General features: G+C 41.9%; 1 protein-coding gene across 1 annotated transcript; it reads left to right on the top strand.

The window, feature by feature from the left end:
• Nucleotides 1–196: 196 nt before the first annotated feature.
• PROS1 (protein S) lies at nt 197–23,005 on the top strand. The gene is made up of 15 exons (XM_033052292.1): nt 197–300; nt 3,882–4,039; nt 4,454–4,478; nt 4,808–4,894; nt 6,146–6,268; nt 6,393–6,515; nt 8,305–8,430; nt 10,352–10,473; nt 12,098–12,216; nt 13,607–13,796; nt 14,417–14,584; nt 15,607–15,775; nt 17,476–17,624; nt 18,301–18,514; nt 20,658–23,005. Exons 1-15 carry the CDS (start codon nt 231–233, stop codon nt 20,801–20,803), a joined length of 1,989 nt encoding a protein of 662 aa, XP_032908183.1. The 5' UTR covers nt 197–230; the 3' UTR covers nt 20,804–23,005.
• The last annotated feature ends 407 nt before the right edge of the window (nt 23,006–23,412 follow it).

Here is a 23,412-nt window from a genome sequence, read left to right as displayed (position 1 = left end):
CGCGGATCCGCTGGGCGCGGCCGCCGCCTCCGCGGGGCGGGCCGGGCCGGGCGCGACCCGCCCGCGCCCCCGCGGCGCTGTGCCCGGCGCCCTGGTGACGCTCCCGCAGGGCAGCGCTGCCCGGCCCCGGCCCGGCCTCTCCCCCGCCGCTCCGCTGCCCCTCCCTCCCGCCCCCACAGCCTCGCCCGGCCCCGCAGAGCTGAGCCGCGCAGTCCCGGCCCCCGGTAGCGATGAGGCCGCGGGGCCCGCGGTGCCTCCCGCTGCTGGCGCTGGCCATCGCCCTGGCCGAGGCGGCGACCTGTGAGTGAGGCGGGGGAGGCGCGGGGCCGTGTGGGGGGCGAGGGGCGGCCCGGCCCGGCCGGCGGGGGCAGCGCGGGTGCTCTGCTCGGTGCCAGGGCTCTCCTGTGTCCCGGGGCACCCCTCGGTACCGGGTCCCCCTCGGTGCCGGTTCCCGCGGGTTCCCGAGCCGGGCCCGGCGCTGTGCGCGGCTCTGGAGCTGTTCGCGTTCGCAGCGCGGCTCAGCCGCCCCCGGGAAGGAAAGGCTGTGCACAGGGAGCTGGGTTCCCCTGCAGGAGCAGCCGTGGGAGATCACGGTCCGCTCGGGAGAGTGGCTGTATTGTGCAGCCCAGGCAAGCGGCACTGAGCCTTTTTGTAAGTTCAGACCTCCCAGCCTAGCTAAGAGCTACTTGCTCTCACGTACAGATAAAAAATAAAATAAAATAAAATAAATCATTCTGTCTTTGACACAAACGTCTTTGAGCTTAATAGTGAAAGAAGACAGTGTAGCTGAAACAAGCAGAATTGCAGCTCAAAGTAAGCCTGTTTCACTAATGATTAAACTGGCAGAACAGAAACCGAGTGTTTGCTATTCTGCGTGGTGCTGGGGTTTTTGACTTGGGAAGGGAGCAGTACTGAAAGCTCATTTTATATCAATTTTAACAGGTCCTAAAGAGAAATCTTCTAATAAATATTTCATAATGATCTTTTCTCCTGTTTTCACCATGTTTTTGGTTCTGTTTATCTCCTCCCCTGCATACCTTATCATTTGTCATAGCAGCAGGAAATCAGCTGTCCTGCTTATCCAAAATTTCTGTGGTCCATATTGTCCAGTTTCCTATCCCCAGCTCTGAACAGTGCCAGGGTTTTCTGGAATGGCAGGGGGGAGAGAGGGAAGAAGAGAAAACAGCTAAATAATGCAGCTTATACCGTTCAGTAATCATAAAGTTGCCTCTGCAAGCCTCAGTGCAGGTGGATTTGGTCAAACATAGGTGAGGGATGCATTTTGGAGAAGTTGCAGGTAAATATTAGTGGCTGACTTTTTTTGCTGGCTGCATAATGTCACTGATGAGCTTTTCAGGATACTCTCATCACTGGAGTTACAGAGCTGTGCAGATTGTGCCGCTGCCTACAGTGGTGTCACTTTTTATTCAGTTTTATTCACCTGCTTTCCTTGGCTGGGGTCTTAGGTAAGCAGCTCTAAGTTGTGTTTAAGCAACGCTTTTTAAGCAGGTTTATGGGTGCATCTGCACAGCAGAACAGCTACAAGAAACCACTGAATCTCATTGTCTCACACAATTTTTTTCTCTTTTAGTAGCATCACTTTTAGATGCTGGATAAGCATGCACTACACAGGGGCTGTACACCACCTCTGGAAATTGTTAGGCTCTGGAATTGCACAAAGCTTCAGTGATCACCACGTGAAGCACCCCGAGTGCATTAAGGGTTAACTTGGTTTGGCAGGGTCAGAAATGGGCTGGAGTTTCCTGTAATCACACTGGCAGAAGCAGGCAGGAGTTTTTGTTTTTAGTAAAGGTCCTATCATAATCTTTGTAATTAAAACACAGATGAATAAACACACTGCTACTTGTGTGTGTGGGGATTGAAATATTTGCACTAAAAACCCGGGGCAGTTGCTCTGGGTTACATGTTTTATTTAAAGTCAGAAGTTACAGGAGATCAACTTGGGAGAAGGATAAACGGTTCTGATTTAGGGGAAGAGACTTTCCCATTGCCCCACTGTATTGAAGACATGAAGTAGAATGTGTTACATCTGTTTGCACACAACTGAAAATTTCTTGTCTTTTATTTACTGTGAAACTACGTGAAAACGCGGTGTAGCTAAAGGTCAAAAGAAGCTGGTTTAAAGTCAGCTGTGAATGAGGCACCATCTACACCTCAGAGCCTGTGCACCACAGCTATGTCAACATGTGGGGGTAGAAATCTCCCATGGAAATAAACCCAGCAGCTATAATACACAGTTTTCCTATTTTTGTTGTCACTCCTTTTGCCTCAGGACAGATGGTCTTTCTACATTTTTCTTAGTACTGAGCAATAAAGCATTTAGTCTAGTTAACTGACACTTCTTTCATTTCTAAGCAGCTTGCTCGTTGCTCTCTGAGTAGAGGTGTGCTGTAAAACCTTAGAGGTGAGCTGTGCTACATCCACCTTGTGCTCAGGAAATCTTACTTACTGCCTTACCAGGATTGTTAGTTTTACCAGAATGAAAGCAAATAGATGAGTTTGTAGTCACAAGCTCAGTCCACTTCAAATTTACTCAGGAGGCTGTAACACAAAGGTTTTTTCAGGTCATTACCCAGCGTTGCAGCACTTCAGAATGTTGCCTGTCACTTGATAGAGACCTTTAATGTGTTTAGGATGGTGTGGTTTTAGTTCAATGGTAAATCTGTATCCATTCAAGCTCTGGGCCTCATTAGCTGCTCTTTCTAGTCAGCTTCCTTCACTTTTTTTTTTCCTGTTAGTGCAGAGAAACTGGAAGCTCTCCTCTAGCACTTGGCTGCTGGTGTGGCTCATGAAGCTGCTCTGGGTTTGAGGAATTGCCACAGGCAGTGCTGGATGGACTTTGTGTCCTTGAGTAGCTCTTTTCTGTGGAGCTGGGATGAAATACGGCCACCACACCTGATGGGCAGTGCAGGTGTCACAACCCTCACAGTGGGGCAGCTCTGCAAGGTTAAATTGTGCAGAGGCTGAGGAGAGGAGGGCAGCTGTGGTGCTCTCCAGTTAACATGTGCCATCTGCACTCTTTATCCCTGTCAGCTGGACTTCTTCCACTTGTGCTCATCCATTTCTCTCTTGATCACCAGCTATAGCCAAAAATTAAACCAGGCAGTCTCATTTAGAGGCTGCTCCTGGAGTGTTGTGTGCTCTGCAAAGAGCATTGAAGCAGACATCTTTCACTTTTAGTGTCATTTCTCAATGTTCACCACTTGCTAAAAGTCACTAAAATGACAGTAACCAGATACATGACAATTAAGTAATGATTCATGCTGGATCTGAAATATAAAAGCTGGCTAGGATTGTTTTACCTTGTAAAATGTGAATGTATTTATAGATTGTCCGCCTTGATATTGCCAGGATAGCATTCTCACCTTTGTCTTGTTTTTCACTGTTCTGAAAAATAAAATGACATTTATGTTAATTATGTATAACAGGGAGCCTGACTTTGTAAGACAATTAAATAGGGTCAGAATATTTACTTGCATATCACTGAAAGCAGTAATGTAATCAGCTTTTTAAATCTACTTGGTTACATATCTCACTTTGTAATAACCATAATCCAAAAAAATAAACCTTGTCCTGAGTATGACATGTAAATGATTATTCAGGCATGGATGCTATTAGGGATTAATAGCACAGATTAAGGATTTTTTGATCAGAAACAGCCCCCACATACAGAATCCTAGAATTTCTTCCTCTTCTATTTCTTCCTTTCTTCTATTGTTTTTCAAAACAAACATCAACTCCTCACTAAGCATTTAATTCAGAATTTTGTGTTAAATTCTCACATTTGCTCAGTGTTTGCAGCATTTTTCAGCTCTTGCAGAAAGAGATAAATAATAACAGAATTGCTTTGTTCCTCCCAGTTTTACCCCAGCAGCATGCCTCTCAGTTCCTGCTGAGGAAACGCCGAGCAAACTCCTTCATGGAAGAAAGTAAGAAGGGAAATCTAGAAAGAGAATGCATTGAAGAATTATGCAATAGGGAAGAAGCCAGGGAAATCTTTGAAAATAATCCTGAAACTGTAAGTATTTTATGAGTATCCATGACATAGATAGTTGTTCTTTGCAGAGGGAAAGACAGAAGCACACGGAATTCACAGCTCCCAATAACAACACTGAGCAAGATCTCCCATTTAGACAATTTTCAAAGTAATTTTGACACCCAGTTCATTTGCATTACCTTCATTTTGCAAGTGTCCATCCAATTCAGTGCAGTATTTTAATCTCTCCACTGTGTATATTAAATAATCATCTGCTTTAGCCCAAACAGCAGTCATATAGAAAACCAGTCCTATATTCTGTGACTCAAAATAACTTTTTTCTTCTTTTATAGTTATAATACCAATGTACTTTAGATTATATTCAGTGGTGTATTTTGCTATCATTTTATCTACCTGAACTTTTTCTTAGCCTTTATTTTTCTTTTCTTTCTGCAGGAATATTTTTATCCCAAATATTTAAGTAAGTACAAAAACCACCCCCCTAAAAAACTGTAGTGTATGATTCAGTGATGCTCTCATTTGGGTAATACTGATTTATAGTTTTTCTGCCCTTAGCACTGGGATGATTTCCATGCTGATTATAATGCAGAAAATGTCCCGTGTGCTGAGATCCTCACAGAGACACTCTGAAGGCTGGGCTGTGATCAGCTGTCCTTAACATGCCCAGACCAGTTTCGCAGTTCAGGCTGTGAGAACAGGCTCTTTGAAGGTGCTATGCAGCAATGGTGTAATTTCAGTGTAAATGAGTTGTTTGCACCCTGAGCTGATTGTGTGGCTTTGCATTTGCAGGCTGCCTGGCCTCCCATCGAGCAGGGGTGTTCAGGGTGGCTTCAGTCACTCCAGACTCTCCAGCTGACCTGAGGGCTTGTGTCAAGGGTAAGTGCCGATGTTGGAACACACAGTGGCTAAAAAACAGTTCACAGGGATACAAAAAGAGACAAATAACCATTTAGCTCAGGCAAACTCAATAATCAAAACCAGAAATTTACCAAAAAAGTGAGGTGAGACAGTACATTTCCAGAGAAAGCAGTTTAAGTGACTCCTTTTAACTTTATAAAGTTCAAGGAACACAATTGACAGCAACGTGGAAGGCAGAATTCTGCAAGCAAAGTGTCCTACACCAACCCAGCAATATTCCCCAGTGTGTCCTCTGTACTCTACCACATCTTTAACAGTTATACCAAACCCTTTGCCTCTAGCAAGTCATGTTTTATCAGGTAGGGTCAGGATTCTCTTGTTAATTGTTATTTCTACCACTCTTTGGCCCACAGTTACATTATCAACTGAAGATTTAAAAAACAAAACAAACATTAAAATATTATCTGGAACACAGTCATTGATTCCAAACAAAAGGTAACAAAGCATGAAACTTAGGATGTTTCTCAAATGTATGATTTTTATGCCTATACATTCACAGGTCCAGCATGAATTGTGCTCTTTGTAGTAAATTCATAGCAAGCCATTTTTACCATATTTCCTACTTGTCACAGTTTAAACATCTCTCTAAATCTCCTAGAGCCTGGTTATATCAAATGAACTTCAGTTAGTTTTGAATAAGAATACTTATTCTTAACCATCTGACACTGGTTTTATCATTGAAAGCAATGGAAGGCAAAACATCCTTAGTAATTACACTGCATATGGTCATGGCTGAACATGTTTTCCAGATCAGTTTGTAATAATGCAATAAATTACCAGTTTCTCTGTCTGACCACTCTTGAATAGAGAAACTCAGCTCTCTAATCTTGAATTCTTGGAACTTTGATCTTTCTAGTGAACTTTGTGGTAGTGTGGTGGGGACAGAGCACTGTTCTTTAGAAACTGAAATACATCTTTTAAATATAATAATACCAAGTCTGGTCACATCTTGCAGGGATTAGCTTAGCAAGTAATTTGTCTTCTAGTTGTTTTCTGTCTAACAAAGAAAAAGTACTGGAGACTTTCAGTGTTCTCACTTGAAAATTCTTGTTGACAGAATGAGTAGCAAGATTGTGCGTCATGGTATTCATCAAGACCTTTCCTATTTCATGACAGGTACTTGTAGGAAGAAAAGGAGGAAGATTAAAGTGATTCTTGAGGAGAAATAAACCCAGATAACAAAGATTTTCTATATTTTCCATCCCACAGAAATTCCTAACCAGTGCAGCCCCCTGCCATGCCATAAAGATGGATATAAGGATTGTATAGATGGACAAGCCAAGTATACCTGTGTCTGTAAAGCAGGATGGAGAGGAGAGAACTGTGAGGAAGGTACAGTCTTCAGTTTCATGTGATGTTGGTTCTCAGAAGCACAGTTCCATTCCCACTGTTGAATATTTGCAGCTGTCAGTTGATGCCACCCTCAGCAGAGAGTTTTATTCCCTTTTCTTTACAGATATAAATGAATGTGAAGACTTCAACGGAGGTTGCAGCCAACGCTGTTCCAACTTCCCTGGGAGTTTCCGTTGCCTGTGTGAAGATGGCTACTTCATGCATTCCAACAAAAGGGATTGTGGAGGTGGGGACACTTCAGGGGAACACCTTTCCATGCCACCACAGTGCCTGCTGACCAGAGAGAGGGAAGGGTTTGATCCAATAGTTCCATAAATGCTCTTGCATTGCCTCTGAAACATCCAGTCCTGGTTTAGTTTGGCTGCTCATTCCTTACACACTGCAGGTATTTGGGCAGCCAAATAATGAACCAGATCAAGAAGCAAAAAAAAGAAAGAGGGAACAGCTGTAGATGAGATCCTGCTTCCTTACTGGAGCTCCATAAAGCTCATTTTGGTCTCTCACTAGTTTCACATATCCTTTAAGCACACTGAAACAAGAATCAAAAGTGATGCAAAGAGCTGATATTGTTACCATGGAAATTCTCTCTGGTAAACACTGATTTAGGCTAAATCACTCCTAATTAGCCATGCTGCTCTTTCTGCAGTTTGAAGTTCATTGGAGAAGGAGCTATTAATGAATCAAAGAAATCTCTTGAAGGAGAGAAAGGTTTTTCTTTGATTCACTGAGCATAATTTTTTCTGTACATGCTTGTGTCTACTCTTGGCCATAACCTACATGCTTGATGCTGCTCCAAATAGAGACTGTGTATTGACATAATTAGCAGTTCTTACTGCATTGCTAGAAAAAATTACAACTTCATTCCCCTTTTAATGTCATATTTTATTACCAAATAAGGACAACAGTTTTGGATAATGCAAGATAATTTTAGAGGCTAAACTTGATGGTCATCTTCCACTGTCACTTTCTTTAGTCTAAATATTTTGGGGAATTAATAACTTCCAAAGACATGCCAGAATGACAGAAGACTGTGGGTTTGTGATAAAGGGCAAGCAGATAAATTGATTAGAACCCTCTCTAATTCTTGGGAGGATACTGGAAAACCTAGTTTAAAAGTAATCAAAGATAAAAATAGACTAATATACCTTAGTTTCTTGAGTTTTAGTGTAATCATTTGATAAACTGCATTCAAGTATTTTATCACATGCAATGACAAAGTTAAATAACCAGGAATACACTTTTTACCTGAATTCAATGCAGCTTTGACTTAATACAGTTCCAGGACTCCAAGCAAGCCAGTGGTAGAATCTCCTGTGCAGCACCGTTTCCACAACTGCTACAAAACCACAGAGATAACCAGAATGATCCCTCCATTTGTGAATGGGAGTGAAGTACTATCAGGGATCTGATCATTTTCTGTCTCAAAGACACTTAATAAGATTGATACTATACCCTGAATCCCACAGCCACATGGGCATTGGGAAAATGACACTGACAAATTGGGAACAAGACAGAAGATAGACACTAAAATGGTTTGAGGGATAGGGAGACAGTGAGGAACCTGAACACCTCTCAGCACAGCCAGTTAAAAGAAAACTGACATGAATTGATTGTAGCACAGAAGAACCTCTGATTGGATTATCTCTTGTCTTTCAGGATGTCTTTTTCTCAGATGTAATTTTACTATGCAGTCTGCTTTAGTTTATGGGAAATCTGTAGCCTGCTTCTCCCTCTGCCTTCCTAGACATGCATCCCTTTCCCTGTTACTCACAGAAGGCATGAAGGGATGGGAAAGAGACACAGGCAGAGAATTTTTTCACTGGGGCATGCAGAAGTGTCTTTTACACCCTCTGGAAATCTTTTTGGCTATAGCTCTAGTCTGCTGTGACAGCACGGTAGAGCTGCCACCACAATTTGCCAGCCTTACTCAGTTTGCACAGTGTTGGATAAAGTTGGAAAGAAAAATGGTGTGCAAGAGTGGGAGTTGTTTTTTAATAACTTGTTTGTGTGCCTAGATATAAATGAATGTGTGCTACATCCAAACATCTGTGGGACAGCCACCTGTAAAAACACCCAGGGGAGATATGAGTGTGAATGTCCAGAAGGCTACACATATAATTCAACTTCCAAGAATTGTGAAGGTGGGTCTTTGCCCCCAGCTCCTCCTTTTTCATATCTTCCATCTTTCCCTTCCTCTTTTCTTGTTTTTAAATCCATTGCTATACCAAACTCAGCTCCTCATCTACTGGTGCATTTCTTAATCTTCATATTCTCTATTTAATTAATAGTTTATTAGGTTTCCAGTCTGTGTTTCCTGACAGCAAGGCAGTTTTCCAAAGATATTTTTGAAAGGTTTTTTTAATAAAGACCTCAAATATCAAATAAAACTATTCCTAAATATCCAGAGAAACTGTGAAAAAAGGAGCTGCTCCAAAAGAATTTCCCTGAAATGAAAATCTGTAACTAAAAATCTCCAAAGTTCTGTAACAATTATAACAAAGTTGAAAAGTATTGATAGCTAGCAGAAGTAGCAAGAGGCCCCTCAAGCAAAGACCATAACTTCTCCAGTGTTGAAAGTATTTGCATATTTGTCTTAGAATATTGTTTTATTTCTCTCTGCTTGCTAGAGTTCTGTTTGCTGCACATCAGAGATTAAATTTCAGTTGTAAACAGATATAAAAGCACTTAGAGTTTTACAATGAAAATTCATCTTCTGCACTGTCAGTTTAAGAAAAATCTATCAGTGACTGGTTTTTATTTAAAAAATTGCCTTGTATTACTGCTCAAAAGGACACAAAAGCAGCTTCTTGGTAGCCATGAATCTTTTGCTCCTTGGCTTTTCCTGCAGGTCTCTTGTGACAAAGCTCTGCAGTGATTACATATCCAAGTGTCAGCTCTTTGTCCAGTTACTACAGGATTAAAACACTACTGACAATGTTCTGTTCCTGCATGCACCAAAGTGAGAAAAACTTCACAGTAATTAATTCTTACTCCTCCTTAGGGTTTCCTTCAGATAAATCCAATTTGATGCAACCCACGTAAATGTTGCGTTTCTACTGGAACATGGATTCAAGAGGTTGCAAGATGACAACATTCCAACAGGGAAAGTCTTACCTCCCTAGCAGGAGGATTATGCTGCTAAGCTTTTAGACCTTGTTGTAACCACATTAAATGAGTCACCAAATCCTGTCTAAGGACAGGATTGTGCAGCCTGACAGGAATGTAGCACACAGAAATACAAATGACATGAGCTTTTCGTTGGCGTACTGCTTGTAGGTGGCTAAACTCAATTATGCTTATTAGGAAAATTGAATTTACATACATTTATGCACAGCTATCTATGATGACAGATACTATTAGACTGAAGAACAGAGCAGGGCTTGTTATCTTTTTCCTTACCTCTCTTTCTGCAAACAACAGCAAAAAAAAAAGAAAAGTATTTTAGTCTTAAAACCTTCCAGATTTAAATGCATGCATTGGTACAAAATTTTTTCTTCCCACTAGAAGGGCTATTTTTTTTCAGAATAAATGTTGCAGTTTCTTTAATCTGAAGCCCAAATCACCCACATTTTGCACAACCTACTAAATACAAAAATCTTCTAGTTGATTTAGCTCAAATCACCCTGTTCTCCACAAGCAGATGCTGTCTGAAACTTAGGCATTATGAGATTATTGTATGTTACTTTAAAAGGTATTTTGCCCTGAGCTTATTTGGGGTTTATATTAATAAAGCACATCCTTTCTTCACATATTTGCCATAGATACTTTTCATAATCTGAGCTCTCACTATGTTTTACAAGGAAGGGAAGAGATTTGGCCCAGAATGGGATTTGTGCCTTCTGTGATAGCAATTTATGAGGTCTCTCACTAATCAGCCACCTTATGCCTCAGAAATCAGACCAGATTGTCTCCAGCTCTACACTCCAGGCCTCTATCAGATTACTAAATCACCTTTTGGATTTATGTTATTCCAGAGAATATCTCTTGTCCATTATTCCATTAATTTGTGTTAGTTTTCAATCCGTGTTGTGAAAAAAAAAATTCTGCTTCAATTTCCCCTAGATATTGATGAATGTGCTGAAAATATTTGTGCTCAACTCTGTGTGAACTCACCAGGAAGTTACAGATGCTATTGTGATGGCAAGAAGGGGTTCAAGCTCTCCAAGGACATGAAGAACTGTGAGGTAAAGCTGTGCTGTGTAAAATTCCATGTAGAAAATCACGAAGTTGAGTATTTCTTGATGAGAGGATACCTTAGATTAAGGAAAATAGGAAGCTGTTTGAGAACTGATTAAAAATTCTTGAGAAAATGCTGGGGATTCTAATCTATGGTTTGGCTCACAAAGCAGCAGGGATTTGGATGCCATTCAGTTCATGCATGCTCATTTACAGGAGTCCTGTCAAAAGCAGCTTGCTTTAGCCAGGCATCTTTATTCCTTGCTTCCAAAATAAGCCTCAGCTTTCTCCTATCAAACAAATAATCCCTGTTCAGCCTACTCAGAGACAAAATGTTCCTTTTGTCCATATGTTCCCATGTTTTCCTTAGGCTGTGCAAAAGTTTTCACCCACTATTTCAGAATTACCCCATTTGGATTGAAAAAAAACCCTGGACTGTTTTCCACAGTTCTCATCTGCCATAGCTTAAGGAAAAGCACCCAGTAGTATTTGCAGTTGGAGAACATCTTGCAGCCAAAATTGGCTGCTCTTGATCAGTTTGAAAATTTACACTTCTTAGGAGCACAAAGTTTGAAACTGCAGAGAATCGGGATTCAAAGATTGAAGTCCGTGGATTTTTTTTGTAAATGGTTCTCTGCATACTTTGAAAAGTTCAGGCAGTCTGAGTTGTTATCTGAAGTGAGCTCAGATAACTGCCAATAATAAACACTTCTGAGTGTAACAAAATTTGGCTTACACTACAGGAACAAGATCTGACACAACTTCCAGTGTCTGTGTATTAGGTCTTGTTTTTACTTTCTGGAATTTAATGAACAACACTTGGCACTCATTCTATTTCATTTTGCTTATCCTTGAAATGGTGAGATGTAATGAGGCTGGAAGATGCTCTTATTTTCAGTACTGTTGTTCAAAAGTGATTAATTCTCTATCTGGAAATTAGTTTCATGCCTTTTAATTGGAGGAAAAAAAAAACATCAATCAGCTGAAAATATATTCAATCCAAGGCTAGTGGCACCAGCAGCCATAAAATGAAGTAACCATAAAATTCAAGAAGAGCACCTGTACATTTAATGGTACTGCTGCATCAGGAATAGCAAAGTCAGAGGAGACAATCATGTTTTGAGGGATTCAACTCTGATCAAAGGGACTTTCAGACTCCTACTTGTCCATAAGAACTGTGATTCTTTAATTTCTCTTTAACACAATCTTCCCAAGATTATAGCTCTGGTCCATTCCCCTCTAACACCTGAACAGGTTTAGATTCTGCAGAACTTTAATAATGGAGCTTGGTAGTTCCCTAGAAGGTGCGTGTCATATATCCCTGGTGAAAGAAAAGTGCCTGATGAAACACTGGAATTCCTAATTCAAAAACTAAATATTTAAATATTAGCTTCAGTCTACCAGAACTGTTTGTCAACCTGGATTATCCTCCAGTAGTTTAAATAATGGATGTTTCAAGCAAAAGCAAAACCACACCATAGGTATTCAAGTTTACAAAAACAAAACAAAAAACCCCAAAACAGAGGTAAGCCATTATTTTAAAAATAAAAAAAAAGGCTAGCAGGCAACAAGAGTTGTTTCATAAGCTATTAACACAATGCATTAACAGCTTTTTTTCTCTACCATTTTCAGTCTGTTACTGAGTGTATCCCACTGAATCTTGAAAAGAATTATCAACTGCTTTACCTGGCAGAGCAATTTATAGGAATTCCTGTTCTGTACTTAAAGTTCAAACTGCCAAATGTCACAAGGTAAGCATATGCTATTGATGAAAGTATGCATTGGAATGACAAGACATTTGTTTCCAATAATTTTCTGAGGGTTTAGGAAGAATGCATTGCATGCCTAAATTATATCACCATCTCCCCCTTGGATAAGATACCTTTATATGATGAATGAATGAGAAAGCAGGAAGGCATTTAGAATTATCAACATAAAATTCAGAAGTTATATGAAAATAGTTACAGTATAGCTTCCAATTATACATGGGAATGGCTTTAGTTTGGACGTTGCTGCTGCTTCACCCCTGTTCCAGTTAGAAGCTGGAACATGCTCTGCCCATCCTGCTGAGCAACAAAACCAGGCCATTGCCCCCTTGCCTGTCCCTGGGCTTCCTTTTACACACAGAGTGTTCCAAGGACACCCACAGAGCACAGCACCTCGTCTAGGGCACCAGCTGGATGATTTTCTTTACTGTCACAGCAATTTCCCATGGCACTGACCCCTTTTTTGCTCTTGGAATTCTTTGCTGCAGCAGCCGAAATTGCAGCGTTCCCTGACTTAGTGACCAGACAAGTGGAGGTTGAGCTGTTGATCCCCAGAGCCTCAGAACCGTACAGATGGACATAAATACTGAGAACTCTGTCCTCTGCCGCTGTTCCAAGTTGACTGGGCACTAATGCTGTCGTGGAGGAGCTTTCTGAGATGATAAATGTTTGAACGCTGGTGTAAATACAGCGCGAGGGACAGCCCCATCTAGGGGACACAGAGCAGCACTGCGAGGGACAGCGGCCCCAGTTCTGAGTCACAGCTGCCTTGGCAAACCCAGCTTCCAGTGCTTTGCTCTCTGTTCACCCTCAAACTGTTTTGTCTAGTCCCAAAGACTGTGTTTTACTCTCCTCTCTTCCACTGCACAGGAAATCCTAATTTTGCTACAGACACACATGCAACCTACATCCAGCCAAGAAATCCTCAAATGAGGAAATGGCACATAAAGGGCAGAATTTCTAGGTTATAATTCTTTCAGGACAACACTTGGCAACCAGGTTAAGTGAAGCACGTCACAGATCTTCTATTTTATCTGCTTTTCATCCCTAAAAAATGCAATAGGAATATTACATCTCTCTTTTTACTCAGGGGAGCGGGATATCCTTCACAAGTAAAGCTCAGAGTGAATTTGGGAACTGCACCAAGGTTCTTTCAAAACCCAGGTCAGGGTGTTAAGCTGAAAACTTCCCTCTGGATTTGAGTGAACAAGGTGTATGTTCCATAACCGTGCAAAAAATCACAACTGCTCAGATGCAGGGACACCAAAAGTTATTACCTATGAACCTCTCTCTAACCCTACTAATGAGTTACCCTAGGCTGCACAGTATTTCACCTTTCCTGTCTTCTTATTAAGATTCCTTCTTCACAACTCAGATTTACAGCAGAGTTTGATTTCCGGACATACGATGCAGAGGGGGTTATCCTGTATGCAGAATCCCTGGACAACTCAGCATGGATCTTGCTTGCTCTTCGGGATGGAAAGATTGAGATTCAATTCAAGAATGAGTTTGGAACAAAAGTCACCAGTGGAGGCAAAGCCATTAATGATGGACTGTGGCATATAGTAAGTTGGATTTTCTTCTCCCATTCCCTTCCTTTTACTCACCCAGGGAAGATGCTGATAAATAAAGTAGGGAGAAACTGAGCAACTACTAAAAGGCTTAAAATGATGCATTCAAACCCCAGATTTAAAAACCAACCAAGAAGTGCACAGGAATGCCTTGCAGCAGGAAATTCTACTACCTTTTAACAATCAAGGAAAAATAATTACCTCTAGCTATCAACATAGCAATTACTAATTTTAAACATGAAAAGGAAAGTGGCAGAATATTCATAACTGTGATTGCATGGTCAAGTGCACAGTTACTGGATACTTTGTGTTTAGAGCAAGACCAAAAATTCATCTTGCTTTTCAAGCCTGAGATGAAAAGCTTTTCTCACACAATTTGTAGAGCACATCAAATTCTTAATGTCAGTTAGATTTTATTACCCTCCTGTGAATGTCCCTGGATATGGACAGCTGTCCTGCATCAAGTTTAAATAAAATTGAAACAGTGACTAAAACTCTTCTACAAGGTAGATATTTAAAGAAACATTAGTCATGCTTCACAGGGCTTATGTAATTAGTATTTAATATAATCTACATTCCTGTGTGTGTATGTAATTATCTGTATTTTATTCCAGATATCAGTTGAAGAATTAGAACACAGCATCAGTGTAAAAATAGCTAAGGAGGCTGTGATGAGTATTAACAGCCCAGGAACTCTGTTTAAACAATCCCAGGGTTTCTTGGAAACCAAGGTGTACATTGCAGGATTACCTCGCAGAGTGGGCGGTGCTCTTGTTAAACAGGTAATTAAATAATAATGAGACTAATATTGGTTGATCATGCTCTGTTCAGTTTTGTACTCCTGGGACTCACAGATGAAGCAAGCCTGGCATGGAACCCATTTAGAAAATGAAAACATGGTTATTAAACCACTGTTTTGAAAATAAATGTGTGAAGTTTTTCAGTCTGCCTTCAGTAAGGCTTCACTTGTAAAAACACAGCACTTCTGGTCTAATCTTTGAGGATTCTGTAGCCTGTTTCCTAATATAGCTTTAAGATTCCCTAAATCACCACCACTGCTGCTGCTGAGAGTGCATTTCAGGGTGATTCATGTGCTGGTCCTGGCTTTTGCTGAGCTCTAAATAAGTGCAGCGTTCACTGTGCAGGAGCACAGCGAGCTTTCATTTTTGCAAGGTTTTACAGCAGCCCAGGCTGGACAAGGCCCATGATTCTTTCAGTCTCCCAGCCTCAAGAGTGGGTACAGTCAAGTTGTTTCAACTGTTTCTTTACAGTTTACTTCAAACTAATTGGGAATCTCAACAAAGAATTTAGATTAAATAAAAATAAAAAATAAAAAATTAATTTTGCTCAAAAGCAATGCAGAGAAAAAACCCATGGAACAATACAATGACATCCCTTTATCCAATAGAAAACAATTCCTGGAATTTCTTTGTCTATCTTTTTATCTTTTTGGTATAAAGATAAAGCTTTGAACAAGGAGCACTGCTAGTGATCATTTCCTTTCACCTACAGAAAATCTGCTTTTGTCTAGGTCACAACATAAGCTTTAAAAGTGGAAGCAATCTCGTTTTGTCCAGATCCCTGGCAGCAAAGTGGGAAATGTTAAACCAGAAATACCTTTTGAAATCTGAGATACCAAATGCCTGCCCTTTGTTTTCTCCCAGCATCACTGCTGTAACCTATAGCATTGATAGGACTGGTATTGACTACCCAGAAAGAAGGTGATATGTAAAATAATGCCTCATGATTAACATTTTAAAACCAACTTTAAACTCAGACCCCCAATGCTGTCATTCTGCTGCAGATTAACCCTCGGCTGGATGGTTGTATCCGGGCCTGGAACCTGATGAACCAGGGACATTCAGGAGTAAATGAAGTTATTCAAGAAAAGCAGAGCAAACACTGCTTAGTAGCAGTGGGGAGAGGGTCCTTCTACCCTGGCACTGGAATGGCAGCATTCCAGATAAACTACAGTAAGTATTTTTCTATCCCTATGTTTTTTGTTGGACTGGTGATAGAAATGATGAAATTTTAAAGGAAGGAAAATATAAAAAGGCACACAAACTAAGCTATACACTTCTGCATCCACCAGTGATTCCCTTAACTTAGGAATTTGCTTCAATGAGAATTCTTACCCAGTAATGTCATATGCTCAGTTTCAGGAGTGCTTTACATTCAGAAATTTATTTGCAGAGGTTGGGCACTATTGAAGATCCAGGATTAAAAGTTAACTGGGTTTTTTGTTTGTTTTATTTGCTTGGGTTTCTTTAGAGCTATAATTCTTTCTATAAGTTCAAAAGGTAGCACTCTTTTTTCCATAGTAGAAAGGAGATTAAATACAGTAATTTCACGAATACAAGCCGCACCAATTTGACTAAGATTTTGCTCCTAAACCGGAAATGCGGCTAATAATCAGGAGCGGCTAATACAACCTCAGAAGTGCCTGCCAGAGTGCTGAGCCGAGCAGCTGCAAAGTCGGCATTTTGCGATTGTTACAAATCGCTACTCTGTTGCACCGCGGGTGGAGCCTGGCTCCCTGTAGGCAGCACGGGGGGCGGGGAGAGAGGCGGGAGAGCTCTCTTTCCTCCTCTGCCACAGCCCAGGGGAGAGATGGGGGGGGCCCGGCGCCGCCATTGCCGCAGCCCGGGGAGGAGAGGGGGGACCCGGGGAGGAGAGGGGGGACCCGGGCCGCCCCTACCGCGGCCCGGGGAGGGGGGGGGAAGCCCGCGCCGCCATTGCTGCGGCCCGGGGAGGGGGGGAGAAGCCCGCGCCGCCATTGCTGCGGCCCGGGGAGGGGGGGGGGAAGCCGGCGCCGCCATTGCTGCGGCCCGGGGAGGGGTGGGGAAGCCGGCGCCGCCATTGCTGCGGCCCGGGGAGGGGGGGGGAAGCGCGCGCCGCCATTGCCGTGGCCCGGGGAGGGGGGGGAAGCCGGCGCCGCCATTGCTGCGGCTCGGGGAGCCGACGGGAGCCCTGCGGAAGCCATTGCTGTGGCCCGGGGAGCCGACGGGAGCCCCGCGCAGCCATTGCTGTGGCCCAGGGAGGGGGGGGAAGCGCGCGCCGCCATTGCTGTGGCCCGGGGAGCCGACGGGAGCCCCGTGCAGGCATTGCCGCGGCTCGGGGAGCCGACGGGGTGCTTTGTCCCCGCCCGCCGCCGCCGCGGCAGGAGCGGGGAAACTCCGTCCCTGCCCGCCGCCGGCGCCACGGGCGTGGGAAAGCTCCGTCCCCGCCCGCCGCCACTGCCGTAGGAGCAGGGGAAGCTCCGTCCCTGCCTGCCACCGCAGGGCAGCGCCGACCCGGGGTGACCGAGCCCAGTGGCAGCGGCGGCGGGCCCTGAGCGGCAGCGCCGGGCTGGGCCATCTGGCCCTGTCAGCGGCCCCTAGCGGGCCGAGCCTGCACAGCCTTAGCTCAGCCAGTAAACCCCGCCCTCCCGTGGTTCTGTTACCCGCGGTTCTGTTACTAATTGCACGCAGGTCCTCACTGCGAACGACAAAGCGGCTTATATTCGGGTGCGGCTTATCTATGGACAAAAACCGAAATGTTTGCCAAGACCCAGAGATGCGGCTTATACTCAGTGCGGCTTGTATTCGTGAATTTACTGTACTAATTTTTAACCCCATATTAATTTTTCATCAGCAGGTGGATTTACTAATTTCAATTATTCTCTTTAAAACAGATAATCTTGACAGTGCTGAAGATTGGCTAATAAATGTGACTCTGAGTATTCGCCCATCCACAGACACTGGTGTTATGTTTGCCTTGGTTTCTAATGAAACAGTGCCTCTTGCATTGTCCATAGTGGACTCTAACTCCTCTGACTCACAGGTGATCTTACAATTCTCCTAGTGGCTGCCAGGTGAAAAGTCAAACTAAAAAAAGCTACTCACACTTGCAGTGGAGCTGGTAGCCTCAATATTTTGAAAATTAGATCGTATAATAACGTGCAGAAAATCTCTATTAATAGTGACTAAGCACTAATCACTCATGCCAGGGAGATTGCATTTTGTAATCTGAACTCAAATGCATTCCATCGTGTTTTCTTTAACCTTTCATTCCAAATGCACAGAGAAGAAAGGGAACTGTGACAGCAGTGTACACAGTAAAGGCATCGTGTTACTTCCAAATTATAAACAGCTTTTGTTGTCCTTAAGTTCCCATTTACATCCCTCTACATCAGCCATCCCAAGCTAGAGCATAATTACACACCATGGCTAATCCAAGCTTTTTCCCAAAATAAGAACCTGTAGTGAACACCTTTAAAATTGTAGGTGAAACAGGATTTCACCTCAGAACTGTAGCCAAAGTTGTTCCCTGTAAAACATTCTCACTTATAAATTTAAGAATGTCATTCATCATCACAAGTGGTTACACATCAGCTTTTCCAGCTGAAGATACCAGTATTTAATATTTTCTTCTACTTGCAAAGTGCAGCAGAGCTAAGTATAATGATTTGTTAAAGTGACATGTGACATCTTTGGTGATCTACCATTATTCCATCTAGAAAATCACTGTGACCATTGGGAGCATCACTGTTGCACAGCTGGAATCAAAGAAGTTGTGTACCCCCAGAAGAGTGCAGGTTGGACTTCTAGTGACCAAACAGGAACTTGAACTGGCTGTTGATTCACACACAGACAGAAGCAATTCTGAGCAGCTCTCAACTCTGCATCAAGCCATGATGGAAAATGTTGTCACCTACCTGGGTGGCCTGCCAGGTAAGGCCTGCTTCTTTTCATTAATTTGATTATTTCTACAGGCCTGATTGTATTCAGCCTTACTCATGCTAGGAAAAGCCTAAAATAATTACAAAAAAATAAAGGCTTTTTCCCCCTCAAGTGCCTCTTGTTCCCTCCAGTCAGTTCAGCTTTGGAGGCAGCTAGCTTTTCAACATAGCATTAACTGGACATTGAGACATGGCTCTCTCTCTAGAGGTTTGAATTTGGAAAACATCTTGATTTTTGAGTTGGGTGAGCACTGCACATTTCTGAAATGCCACCATCTGGCACAATTTAGGAACTGCATAAAAATGTAAGAAAAGCAGGCATTTGTCAATAATCCAAGTGCCACAAGTGCAGAAGGGGAAGTCAGGAATGCAATTTCAACAATTAAACTCTGGGCAAGAGATGACTGGCAATCTTTATGAGACAGAGAATGTGTTAAAACAGCAAATACTTAGTTCAAAGCTTCAAGTTAACATTATTGAGACATAAAGTTAACATTATCCTTATCACAAGGATTATTTGGTCCAGTAAGTGTGCACATGCTTCTGTATAAATAGTGTGACTTCAGGCTGAATCAAGAGGAAAAATAGCATTACCCCAGGTGAGAAATAGTCAAAACCTGAATTAAAATTTGAAAATTGCTAGAGGTAAGGTGCCATGGTTCCAATATTGCTACTGGCAGAACTGTTCTGTGTTCTCTATTATTTTATGGAATTCTTAGTAATCACCATTCCTAAGAAAATGCCACAAATTTGATTGACATGCCTTGAACTGACAAGGAATGAGTCAGTATTTAGTTAATACAGGTGAGTCAGCAGTTTAACAGAGCCACTAAGATTCCAGTCATTTCTTGGGCCTCTTCATCTTTGTGATGCTTAAATGATTCTTTTTTAGCCAGCCACAGAGAAATCCACATCTTCAGAATGAAGAGCTTTGCATTATTCAGGCATCCCAAAGAGATAAGAAGCAAGTATTAGTTAGCTGCTCCTTAATCTCAGTTTTCTGTCATCTCTGTTTTAAGTTTTAAAAGGTATCTTAAACATGCAAATTAACACAATAAAGCAAATAAACAAACAAAAAAAAACTTCAAAAAACAAATCTCTTTATTCAGAAACCCCATGCATTTCATGAAGACCATAAGTCTCCATTTATGATACTCTTTTCTACAAACTAGTAACAGTGGTGGGAGTATTCCCCTGTTATTTCAGCACAACCAGTGAAATTTCCATGGTTTTGTGACAGCAGTGTTTTTCCTCATTGGGGAAAAAAAAGCAGAAGGGAACAATTTTACAGGACTCTTTGTAATACCTCAGCTTACAGCAAAATAAAATAAGAAGAAAACAGTGTTTCTTGTTCCTAAGAGAACCAGATCTGTCTCCTAAGGAGGGATAGGGTGATTAAGAACAGAAAAAAAAAAAAGAGGCTGCTTTTGAGATCAGCTCCTAAGCACTCTCATTCTAATTGCTGAAGGTGCTTTCATCACTTTAGGTCTGCCTTGTAAGAAGCCAGTTGTACCCTAAGATTGGAGAGCAATGCCTGCTTGACTTTGTGCTTAACATATTGTTTCCTGGAAGCACATCCCTGAGCTGATGCTGCTCCAAGCCCAACAATACCTAAATGAGCAGCAGATAAAGTGAGTCTCTCTCAGAGAATTCACTTGGAAGCAGCAGTGAGGAAGCAGTAAAACCCAGGGGTGCCCCAAGTGGGAATCTGTAGATTTGAATATAGAGTAGCTTCCTGGCAAAAGCAAGACAGTTCTTTGTGTGACCTCTAAGCCCAGAAACATCTGTTTGTAGCTCAGGACAAGAACAGTGAGCTCCAGGAAACAAGCTCTTGGTTCACTGTTGTTCATACAGGAAAAGCTACTATGGAATACATTCCTGGAGTTTGGTTTCTGGATGGGAACAGCCTTCTAATGCATATTTAACATTTTACTGGCCTTCCTCAGCTTTGCTGATTTGATCTTGATCTTAAAGAAAAGGGAGAAGAACTCAAGTGTTTCCTGCCAAATTGCTCCTTTTCTTCCAAGACTAAATAATGGATGGGGAGTGGAGTATTCCCCATGTTTTGACTGATCTGAAAAATCCACTGGAATTTGCATGCCTTGGCCTAATAAACTGAATGTGTTTCTGTGCAGATGTTCCTCTGGGTGCTACTCCAGTGACTGCTTTTTATAATGGCTGCATGGAGGTGAAGGTCAACAGCAGACAGCTGGATCTGGATGAAGCCATTTCCAAACACAACGACATCAGATCTCACTCATGCCCACTGATCATGCAGTAACTGTTCTGATCTTAATTTAACTTCAGTTCTTTCAGATATAATTTGTGTAATTAGTCTCATGCCATAATGGAGCTTGCATTATTTCATGCAAGATGTGCCAGGGAAATAAAAGCAGCAGCATGGTTTTCTCCCTTTTAATATAGAATGGAGGGAAAAAAAACCCTCTCTGTTCAGCTGGAAAGAGACAATCAAAATTTTGTAAAATATTATTTTATATATATCAATGGGAAATCTTAAAGCTAGATTTATCTTCCACGTTCATGCTATGTCCTTGACATATTTAGCTTGGATAGAAAATTTAGGAATTTCTGTTTAGAAAGAATTCTACATCTTATTTTTCATACATCAGCACAAAGTTAAAAGTTGCAAGTAATTTTTAATGTATTAGAATCTAAACAAAGCCAGATTTATTAAACTTTTTCAAGCATAACATGCAAAGAAAAATCTCTACAGGTTTTGTAATATATGCTTTTGGTAAAGGAAAAAATACCCTGGAATCTATAGCCCAAACTCTCAGTGAATATGTTTACAGGTTGTATCAAGGTTGGTAAAGCAACTTCAAAATCTGAGTGTTCCTTTAAGTAGCTCAGTTTTTGAAAACAGTTTTGGTTATACTGGACCAGCTTTAATTTGTCTGTCTTTAGAACCCAGCTTTAGAGTTTGAAAAGAGTTCTGGATCAGGTTAGATAATTTGCATTTAAAGTGGGTTAAAATACACCCCAGGCAATTTTGAAAAGCAGAGGAAGTGGCTTGAAGGAAGGAGCTCTGCATCACAGGACATCAAACTGGAATTTGCCAAGTAAAACCAAGGAATTGCAGCAAATACTTCTTCCATCAAATCTAGCACTGCTCAACATAAGCACAGTCTGATGATCCATCATATTCCCTGTATTTAGGGTAACCTTGCCTTCAGAGAGCTCCAGAACAGATTTATTTGTGAGCCCTGCTGCCTCTGAAAGCCTGGATTTTGCCAGTAACATCAGAATGTAAAACCATATTCTGCTCAGGCAACTTTAATAAACCAACAGGTAATTAGAAAAGTATTGCTTTCCTCAGGTGTGCTGATTTCAAGCATTTCCAATATTTCTTTAACATCCTTTGAGTGTTCTTTTCACTTCCAAGCTCATTTTCACACCACCAGAAGCCTCCCTGTGCAGCTCACCTGGTGGTTTTGTTAACCCCAAACCAAATAAATAGCAAGAGAATTGCTGTGAGGTATAAATATATCCTCTCATCCATCAAGCACAGACATTTATCTGCCAGCATTCCTAACCCCAGCTCTGCTGTCTTCACTTGAGACACTGAAGTGGAAATCTATGTCCAAAAGGATGGATTGTGACAATATCCATTTGGAGGACTACCTTTCTCCAGGGATATTCTGAGTGACATCAGTGAGGTTTCTTCCAGTGTTAAATGCAAGGGTTAGTGCAGCAGTGCTGCAGAATCTGAGCCCATCTTTCAGTGTTATTATTGCTGTTGGTAACTTCACTTCCCACTTGGGTAGTGGAGTACAGGATTTGCTCTCCACTTTCACCCAGTACAGGCTCCCAGTCTGCCCAGCAAGAAGCTGACACCCAGGGGCTCATTGCCATTAATCACTAGTTCACTTTGCTAGGATGCCATGGAAAACAAGGGGGGAAATCCTTCCCTGCAGTCGTCCTTCCCTGCTCCTCCACCATTCCAGCACACACACTCTGCCATGCAGGTCTTAGCTGAGGAATTACTTGACTGAAACAAGCAAGTTTTGCATGCAAGGCAGAGCTGAGCTGAGACTCCTGACATCAAATAAACACATGATCACTTTATAATATCTCTGTGGCACCCATTAATCCTGGAAAGCCCCTGGGTCAGACTCTGCCTTGTACAACAAGCACAGAAAGTAAGAGATGAGGAACACAAAGCAAAGTGTCATCAGTGTTCTAAATGCTTCTGGCCTGCAGGAACAGAAGAAAAGGTTTTTTGCTGTTGTTTTTTAGGGATTTTTTAAGGTTTTGTTTGTTTAAATGTAATAAATTGTATAAAAATGACATGAAAAGCCAATCACTTTGTCACACAGACACTATTTCTCTTTGTTTTCATGGAGTAATATTTTAGAGTTTTGTAGTTAATAATGAAACCTCTGCACTTCTTTTTTAATGTAAAAGTGCCTCCCTATTGTAAGAATTAAATAAAGCAGCATTTGCAAGTTTCTTTTCATTTTAAGTTGTATTTGCATATTTTTGTTCATTTTTGCTGTGCAAGGCTCATTCTAATGGTCTAATGCTTTACTCAGGAGATTGGATTCCTCTTCAGCATCAAAGAAAAGAACTGGCTGCAATTAATACGCTATCCAAATAGGCATCCATACTCTCAGTTTATTAATTTTTCAACAGTACCCGAGGCAATACACTTTGCTTAAAACTACATGAGAAAACAAAGCTCAGGGCAAGAGACCACTCCCTGTGTTTTCTCCTTCTTCAGATGTATTTCATTGTATTCTGAGGCATAATCACTTCAGCAAGGGCCATTCAGGGTTTATACAGAACAGCTGGACCTGCTCTGCATTTTCAGCTCCTGTGCACTTGTGCTACAAATCCACATGTCCCAGTTTCCTTGAAAGTGAAACCCAG

This window comes from Catharus ustulatus, chromosome 2, assembly GCF_009819885.2.
Source record: "Catharus ustulatus isolate bCatUst1 chromosome 2, bCatUst1.pri.v2, whole genome shotgun sequence".
NCBI lineage: Eukaryota > Metazoa > Chordata > Aves > Passeriformes > Turdidae > Catharus > Catharus ustulatus.
The sequence above is the reverse complement of the archived record's forward strand: the minus strand, read 5'-3'. Positions and strand labels throughout refer to the sequence as shown.